We start from the raw sequence: 9,848 nt of genomic DNA on the forward strand, positions 1-9,848 counted from the left end.
CTGACACCAAATGTAGTGGTTGATTTCACTTGGACAACTTTTGTTTTTCTTCCAACACCACTTCATTTACAGTTCCCCAAATGTCCTCAATACTTCACAGTTCCTTTGCTTGCCATGGCTCGCTCGCCGTGCTTCACACGACTCGCTCGCCGCCTTTGCCTCTCCAATCTCTACTTCTCCGTCAGCTCCGATATCACTGTGCTCTCTCCACTGCTGGCTGCTTCGTCTCTGCTCTCCGCTCTGCGCGATCACTGTGCTCTCTCCGCTGCTGGCTGCTTCTTCTCTGCTCTCCACTCTCCGCTATCACTGTGCTCTCTCCACTGCTGGCTGATTCTCTCTGCTCCCCACTCTCCGCTATCACTGCACTCTCTCCACTGCTGGCTGCTTCTCTCTACTCTCCTCTCTCTGCTATCACTGTGATCTCTCCACTGCTGGCTGCTTCTCTCTGCTCTCCTCTCTCCGCTATCACTGTGCTCTCTCCACTGCTTGCTGCTTCTCTCTTCAGCTCCTGCTTTCCTCTCTCCCTGCTGGCTGCCTTCACTTCAGCTCTGCTCCACGTCCTGCTTCGTCCAGCTCCCGAATCCAACCCCCCTTTCTCCTCGCGTCTCCCCAGTTTGTCCCTGCTCTCATTACTCTCCAATTAATTAACCCGCGTCCCAACGACGCTCCGCGTGCCCATGCACCTGTTACTTCTCCAGACTTTAAGACGCCACTTCAGCCCTGACAACAACACCAGCCAATCACAGCCGTCTCTGGCTCCATAGCTTAATTGGCCTAATCATGACATCATTGTCCCAACCATTGCATATGTTTGTCCCAATATGACCCATACTCTCCTGCCCCCGCGCCATCTCACCATTTACCCTCATGCGCCTATTTGTTCCACTACATATGTATGTATGTGTGAGTCGATATGTGTGTGTAAGTATATGTGTGTGTGTGAGTCCATTTGTGTGTGTAACTACATATGTGTGTGTCTAAAGTCGATGCCTGTGTGTGTGCGTGTAAGTCGATGTGTTTCTATGTGTGTGAGTCGATGTCTGTGTGTAAGTCCAGGTGTGTGTCTGCCTTTTTCACCCGGGCACCACCGGGTACTTACCGCTAGTTAGATATAAATCTAACAATGAATCCAATTTTTGTTTCATGTACAGCATATACAGTACATACAAATACATATTTAGTTAATCGGTACTAATATATTAGGGGCCATCCATAAATTATGTCATGCACTTGGGGGGGGGGGGGGTCAGACATTTGTGACGATGTTTGACGAGGGGGGAGGGGTTTGAGAAATGTGACGTCACATCAAAATGCGCAACTTTAAATAAATATAGGCAGCACCTTCTACTTAATTAATTATACGTTTTAATAAGTGTGTTTTCCTACAACATCAGAGTGCAGGGCCACATTCAAAATGCACTACAATGACAATAGTTTAAAGCGGTTTGAAGCATGTTTTACATATTTTTTTTGGGGGGGGGGGGCAGAGCTTCGTGACGTCATATTTGAGGGGGGTCTGACTTTGCGTGACGCCGCGTGACGAAGGGGGCGGGGGGTCAAAAATTGTCCAAAATCGCGTGACGTCATTTGGACGGACCCTTAGTCGAGTGTCATCACAGGTGAAAAGTCGTCTCTTGTCCGGGCGCCTCCACCCATCACACATGCGCCAAGTGATCTGGCTAACCGAATCAAGTAAAACTTCCTAAACGCTTGATTTCGTATAAAATTTTGTATTTCATATGCCAGATAGCAGACCAGCCAGCCAATCACAATGGTGGCTAATTCTGTCAGCCTTTGATGTTCCAGAGTCACAGCAGTGCCACTTCACTTCCTTCTCCATGATGCTTTTTTTGTGGGCTAAGGAATTTCCGCTTCCAAAACCCCCCCCAAAAATTGTATCTAAATAAAAAGGATAGGCTCAATACATCAACACTATCACGGTTATTTATTGATTATTTATTCGTTAAATATTACAGATCAATGTTGCCAAGCCAATATTCAATTCACCATACCTCACGGCATAGCGAACGTCGTGTCCAGTGACCGAAATCAAAGGAACTATTTCATTCAGCCTCGTTGTCAACCACCTGTTGGCAGCTGATGGAAGAGAAGAGACATCTATATCGGTACTTCTTATGTAACACGTCTGCTTTACGCAACATGTTTTTGCTACTCATAACAGCTTGCTCGCAAGATTGCTTTCCTTGCATGTTTCTCAGCGTGGGGATGCTCATGATTATTTACTTTATAATTCGCCGTCAATTGTTACTGTTTAACATATCCTACGTATTCCCTTTGCCCATGTAATATCCAATTCGTAATAAGTCATCTAAAATGACCTGAATCTTATGAACTGTCTCTGCTGTTTGTCTCATTTGGATTGGCTTATTTTCTATATCGTGTATCTTACACGTGCATGTCTTACTTATTTGTATTGTGTAATATGGCTTGATTCGTAACCTCTGTCTGCTCGATTGTAGTGTTTCATTTGTCACGTCTCGTTTTTATGGTCTGTGTATTTTTAAAGGTTATTTTCGAAGTAGAAACTACTCAGTAGCACCAAACGAATTATTGGGAATAAAGTGGACTGACACTCTGGGACTGTGGAGCCTAAACGTTTGGAGAAATTACTGCATTAATCTTCTGTTAGTGGCTGCCTGGTGTACCATCTCCAAAGGGGGTACGAACAGGGATTGTAAAGTAAAGTTAGGGATGATTCGCAGTAGATTATGTGCTGGTCAGGGAATGAGGAAAAGTTATTAGGCTGGGAGGTGTACACATCAAACACATTGGTTGGGAACGACTGGTATATCAGATTAATATAATAAACCAGTTATGGCTTAACTGTTTTAAAAAATGCACTACATTATACGTCATATTTTTAGGCATTCCGATGACAAACTTTAGTTATAATTAAAATTCATTACCATTTGACTTCCATTGTAGTTGAAGCGGGCTTTTTTTCTTTCCAATTCTATTTCAATTCGTGGATTCAATTTGATACTGTAGGCGGGGTGGCAGAGTTTTAACACTTGTGCCTCACAGTTTAGACGTCCTTTCGTCGATTTCTGACCCGCTCCTGGATGGGTTTCCTATGGGTTCTCTGCTTTTCTTCTCTCACAATTTATTTGTAAATGTTTCTGATGTGACCGAACATTCCAATGTTGAAAATGTATCTGCAAAATTACTCAATTGGGATTACACAGAGCAGCTACATCGCCCCCTACTGTAAAACTTAGAGAGGCCCTTTCGAAAATGTATCTTGAGAGTCAGTAAGGATTTTCTGGGTACACCAACAGAATACAAATACATGAAAACCTTACCCAACGAAGAGTTATCGAACACTTGTTTCAGCCCAACACGCGTTACCTAATGAGATCTCTTTGGAGGAACACGAGGGTTATGTTTTGGTCATACGTGTTTTAACGCTGCTTAAGATGATCATATTCGCAACTAAAAGTAGTGCCGTGAGAGTGTTGCTCGTTTTGGAACGAATTAATCTGTATTGAAATCGCTCGAATTAGCAGAGAAAGCATGCTCTTCAAGTGAGATACGCCTGTATAGATGTACAAATTGCACAATAACATACATTCCTGCCAATTTTTTGACACCAAATGCATGCCTGGGGCAAAACAGCAAAAGGACAAAAACAACAGCAAGAGTCCAAGACAACACCATGACAAGTACAATAGTTACACACCAAAACAACAACAACAGTCCCAGACAACTCCAAGACAACATTAACAACAGTCCCTCACCAAGACAACAACAACAACAATCTCAGATCTCTCCCGGATATGTACAACAACAGTCTCAGAACACACCAAGATAATCACGTCCTCATTGAATTTTACATCTACATTAAAATATTGCTACACGGTGAGTAAGGATCTATGTTACACAACATATTTATAAATGTGGCTGGTGTATCTGGCACTACTAATTTTCTGCTTCATAATATTTTTTTATGGAAGGTTTACGATGTTTGGCGCGGAAACAAGGTTCCATAATGTTGGAAGAACCTTGTTTGATAATAACCACTCATTGATTCACTCCACCTCGTCATCATGAAAAAGAAAGAGAGGTTCAACTTTGAAAATTATATATGTATGATAGATTAAATATTCATAATTTCTGGAAATATGCCAAACTATATTTACATAAACTATTCTGACGTGAGTGATGCGAAGCTATGTATAATTTAGGCTGTGGCTGGATCACGTGGCCTGTGCAACAATAGTATTAATGACAGTGTTCTGGTGATAGAAAAGCATGCTCTGGGAAGAGAACCTTAAGGTGAGCGTGTGGGTTACTCCTGACTGGTCTCGTTCTTAAAAATTCAGGTGGTGTGTGTGGTGGACAGGTGACTCCCAGGTAAGTGCCTCTGAGCTGGCACCCCTTGAGAACCTGCCTGCTTGGTGTGATGTTGGCAAAACAAGATGCTATCGGATTTCTGTGTTTATTTTCACTAAAAATCCGTTCTGTAAGTTACTGTCACAAATCAGTGAAAAAACAACGTATAACAGCATCAGCAGCAAGCAACTCCTAAAAATATAAAGATGTGAATTCAATTGACAATCATGCAACGTTGGTTTAAATGTTCAGGAAAAACTTTACATACAAATGCATTGATGACGTTTGTCTGTCTAAAAGTGACGTCGATTGCGCAATACTCGTGCCTCCCCTCTCACTTTGCTCTTTTCCTGTCTCCCTCCTCTCTCTCTCTCTCTTTGATATCCATACTGCATCACATGAAGAAGAAAAACACGACTCTTGATGTCCTGGGTCAATCTTCCACCCTTTATTTATCCAATGCATGTTTTTTTGTAAGAGTCCAGAACATGGCCATCACAGAGGGAGATACCAATTACGAACGTGTGTCGAACCCGGTGCAATAAATCCTTAAATGGGGACCCGTCTGGATGCCATTGGGCTCGCTGACCTACCACAGAGGCAACGATCAGGAGCAGCAGATTAACTGGGAAGGGGAAGAAGAGGACAAGGGGGAGGAAGGGGAATAATTTATCCAAACTAGACAGGAAACAAAGTAAAATAAGCATGATGTCTGGGCTTATCCTTCTTATTTTCCCCTAGGAGCAACGGTGCCTATTGGAATGTTTTAGTGTCTGGAGTTCATCCCCTTGCCCAGCTCCCTACTTTTCTGGTTATTCACGCAGGGTCAATAAAAATGGGGACCACATTTCCTCTTACTCTTATTATATTCCTGGTAGATCCTGGTTAAGGAGCTGATTCCCGCCAAGGCACGAATAGTTCTGTGCCAGAGTCTCCAAGAGGGGGTTCTTGTTTCCAATTTGCTAGTATTGTCTTTCTTGCTACAATATATCCGGTTTTCAGTAAGGCATATTGGCGTACCGATAGCCCTTTTGGTTTCAAGCCCCGCAAAGTTTAGTCCACTGAGGGGCTCAGCTCTGTGCCAAGTTCCGATTAAAATAATCCGTTAAATTCTCGTATAATTCTAAAATATCTGAGCACGGCCAGAAGGCATTCAGTTACATCTGTACCGTCCATTGTGGTATCTAGGGCAATTAGGAGAGGAATGTGTGAATTTGAACTAAATTATGTTTAGAGGAAGGGAACTGCGGCCTGCTGTCTGAGCCCAACCATATTTGAGTCCATTTCTGGTGAGGAATGTCCTGTCCCAGCAGCCTTTCCCCCTCAGCTTTCTAGTTTTGGCTCTAACCCGGTCTCAATCTCCTGCACGAACTTTTCATTTCCTTTTTTTCCACCAGACCATCCAAGATTGGTTGAGTGATGTGGTCAAAGCTTTTGTTTTTAGCTTTGGATGGTGTCCCTGATATTTTGGTAACCTTATTTGGAAGGTCCCCCACCCTTTCCAAGCCTATCACTCTCCAGCCAGGCCAGTTACCCCTTGTGCATTCTATTATTAGTGATTGGTCGCCCCACAGAGGCGATTGTCTACATATGAAGGAGTGGACTGAGATTCACCTGTGGTTGCATTTCCCCAATGTGTTAGAAACCGTGAATAATGGTTTCAGGACACGCGAACTATATTTGATAGGAGCTTAGGTAACGGCAGCAAATAACCAGCAGCTCACCGAGCCTTCTCCCAGTTTTTCCATGTCCTTTACTTTTTCTTGTTGATCTATTGAATAAAGTTCTGAAAGCGATTGCTTTGTTCTATTTTAGGAAATCTGCAAAGGGTCAGGCCCCGATCTCTCCTAAGTAACGTAAGGGAATGAAAATCTATTTGCGCTATTTTGTGATCCCATATGGATGAGGCTATGCTTAAATCAAACATCTTAAAGAAAGCTTTTTGAATACAGGAGGGGCTATTCGTAGATGCACTGTATAGGTAACCGTGTACAGTACTGTTCACTGCAGGAAGTTAAAATCGTGAGCGGCTGAACCTCACTGTCTACCCACTGGAATCTAGGAACACCACGTGGCCTGGGATACCACGATGGGCCACTTGGGCAATAAGATGGGGACAAGATGGCGCATTGTGTACTTTCATGGCAGCATAATCGCGAGCAGTACATATATCATGCATACAGGAATCTCTAGATCAACTGCGAATGTTCGAGCCACAGGGGCACAATCGGCGAACAGTACCTCAATAAATTTGGCCCAAAACAGTAAAACCTCGACGGAAGGATTTGCTGTACTGTGTTTGTCAACTTTCATTTCAGAGAAGCTGTATTTCTCTTGCAGACAAGGCTCTCTTAACCTCAAACAGTTATTCTTGTAAATTATCTAACCTTGTCACTGTCTGCTCCTCTTTCATTGTCTTTAGCTGTAAGTTAGGCATTACGAGTTAATAATCTGATACAATGTGTGTTTATTTTACAATTTCCCAACATGATGATGTACTGCTTTATCACCGTTTTTTCGCAATAGTGATATTTGTTATTGAATTGTCGATAAAGTCTGAGTCGACATGCAAATTTAGAAGTGCATAACTATTACAGAGGTGTCAATAAAATGTGGTTTTGAAAGTCAAACTGTGAATATCACAATGTTTGACCTTTCATAATTTAAACAAATCTGTATCTTGTAATGTGCAGGAAGAAAGGAGAAAATGCCTTATGCATTGGCCTTACACACCTGTGGAGGACAAGGAGGAACAGCCTTCAGTTTTGATGGGAGGAAAAATGGAGCAACGCTGGAAAAAATCTGGGTGTGGGTTGGAGGGTGGCAGATCAAGTGCGTGAAGGCCTGGCTGACGGACGGAAGGACTGCACAGTACGGCAGTCCCTCGGGATCTCACAAAGAGTTTGTGTTCCAGCCCGGGGAGCTGTTTTCGTCCCTCTCACTGTGGGGGAATGGGGCTGGCTCACGCCTGGGCGCCTTCAAGTTCAGGACAACCAAAGGCAGGGAATTCTTCGTGAAGATGACAGACTGGGGCCTAAAGACCGAGTACCCAGTCGACATCCGCTCTGGAATCTGCCTTGGAATTATGGGCAAAGGCGGTTCAGACATCGACAGCATGGGCTTCCTCTTCATCAATTCGGTTAAAAGTTCAGAATTGATCAACGTGACATACCCTACACTGCACAGGGAGCTTCCAAAAGTCCAGATGGAAGAGATCAAATCACTCAGTTACAAGAATACTGGTTCTGTCCCCCAAACCTATAAAATTGAAACCTCCAAGACCGTGACCAAAACCTCCTCCTGGTCGATCACAAACAGTCTGGAGGCAACCGTGAGCCTCACCGTCTCAGCCGGCGTTCCGGATGTCGTGGAGGTTGAATATGGCTTTAGTTTTACCGTTAGCACCGAGAGTACGCACGCCGTGGAGAATTCAGAATCGAAAACCGAGCTCCTCTCATTCAACGTCACGGTTCCTCCACACAAGACCACTGCGATCGACATCAATATCGGTCGCGCGGAAATCGACCTCCCGTACAAGGGTACGGTGCGCATCTCCTTATTGAACGGCGCCACCTACGACATCCCAATGGAGGGTGTCTACAAGGGCCTCGCCTACACCAAGGCGACTGTAGTAACAAAGGAAAAGTGAAACGGCACCGGAAAAGCACGCACGTGCTGCGCTTTACTAACTGCATGCTGCATTCAACGCTGCCTATCTTTCTTTAATAGTTTATTGAACCCTGCGGTATAAAATATGATGCAATACATATGTCATTTGGGAGATTTCAGTTCGTGCAATTAAGGAACCTTTGAATCGGTGAAAAAATAATTAACACGGAGATGCAGTTATTTCAACGAATTTTTCTCGCACATACCGTACATAATTGAGTCTGTTCGCTCAGAAATCACAATGGAATGATCATAATCTGTCTTTATCCCGGAGGAATCCGACGATAAATTAATCTCTTTTTTACAGATGTCCAGTAGGGGCGAGTCAGCAAGTTACAACAACAAACAATACAAAACACGATAGGAGTAAAAAGTAGATCAATGGTAAGCCAGTAGCTTAAACTTATATAAAGAAATACGAATAAATAAAGTATATAAGTACAAATAGCATAAGTACATTCCTGCCGATTTTTCAACACTAAATGCAAACTTGGGCAAGGCAACAAAACGACGACAAAAACAGTTCCAGATCAAACCAACACAGGAGAGGGTATCTTCATAATATTTGATTTTACAATCTAACTATCATTTCACAGATAATAAATCATTTTTAACGTTACTTTTGCCATTTACTTACGTGAGAATGAGCCCGAACTAGCAAAAGCAAATGGAAAAAAAACTTCCTGCAGTGGTTTGGGCAATGTAGCAAGACAATACACACTGGCATAGGCAACGCTGATCGGTAGAGTGCAAATCTGGAGGGGTTCAAAACATCAAAGTACAAGTTGGATGACCGACATAAATGACTGGAAGGAGGTAAAAGAGGTGAAGCTTTATGGGCTTCAGAAATGAGAAGCTGAAGAGTGAAAACCCACACGAAGCACACAGCTAAGGACATTCTCCACGGCAAAATCATACAACCATATATCTTGACAATACAGTTTCTGCATGCTGCCACGAACAGAATAATCGATGGACTTGACCAACATTTCTACTAAAATTATAGAGAGAAGACATCCACGTGTGAATGATACCAAACAAAACGATGACGTAAAGATAAAGATTCCTCAAACAATCAACCAATCTTCATTTGTGTTGGGACACCTATTTTCAAAAACGCTCATATTTGTTTTCCATTTCACACTACAATGAATATACAAATAATGATAACTGGCCTCGAATTACCAACAAATTCTCCAAAGGTGACACCAGAAAATTAAAGAACTTCTCTTGCAGTGCTATCATTTCCATCAGCACCACCATCTGGATTAATGTATTTAGATTACAATTGCATGCTCTTTAATTATAGGGAATTGCATGCAACTAGACAGTTGCATGTTCTGCAATGCTTTGGGCTTGTGATGCAAAATAAAAAATCTTAAAAAAATCATTGGATTGTGTTTGCATTCAGTATCATCATTATCACATCCACAACCCCTTTGAGCCAGCATCACTGAAAACCTTTGTTCAAATCCAGGCATTCGCCTGTAATGAAACTGCAGTCAAGTGTGGTGAGTTGATGGTCTCAACCCGGTCACGAATGACTGCACGAAGATAACCCCTTCCATCACAGTTATCAAAACGTAAGCTAGTATGTGTGCAGATAACGCGTAGCAGAAGTGAGATCTTGGTTTTTAGATATAACTTCAATCGCGCATGATAAACCTATATTCTCGATTCTCGCAAGAGAGATATGGCCACATCGCTCAGAGGTCTGAGTGCTGACCTAATTTCGAATCCAGAACCTTAGCAGTGCCAGCTCATCAATCAAAAATCCAAATGTGTGTGTGTTAGTCCATGTGTGTGTTAGTCCATATGTGTGTGTA

General features: G+C 42.9%; 1 protein-coding gene across 1 annotated transcript; it reads left to right on the plus strand.

The window, feature by feature from the left end:
* Positions 1–4,249: 4,249 nt before the first annotated feature.
* On the plus strand, positions 4,250–9,412 carry LOC142908015 (aerolysin-like protein). The gene is made up of 2 exons (XM_076058151.1): positions 4,250–4,296; positions 7,047–9,412. The coding sequence occupies exon 2, from the start codon at positions 7,061–7,063 to the stop codon at positions 8,000–8,002; it is 942 nt and encodes a 313-aa protein (XP_075914266.1). The 5' UTR covers positions 4,250–4,296; positions 7,047–7,060; the 3' UTR covers positions 8,003–9,412.
* Positions 9,413–9,848: the final 436 nt, after the last annotated feature.

Source organism: Petromyzon marinus, assembly GCF_048934315.1.
Source record: "Petromyzon marinus isolate PM22_M1 ecotype Great Lakes invasive population chromosome 68 unlocalized genomic scaffold, UKy_Petmar_22M1.pri1.0 chr68_unloc.1, whole genome shotgun sequence".
Taxonomy (NCBI): Eukaryota; Metazoa; Chordata; class Hyperoartia; order Petromyzontiformes; family Petromyzontidae; genus Petromyzon; species Petromyzon marinus.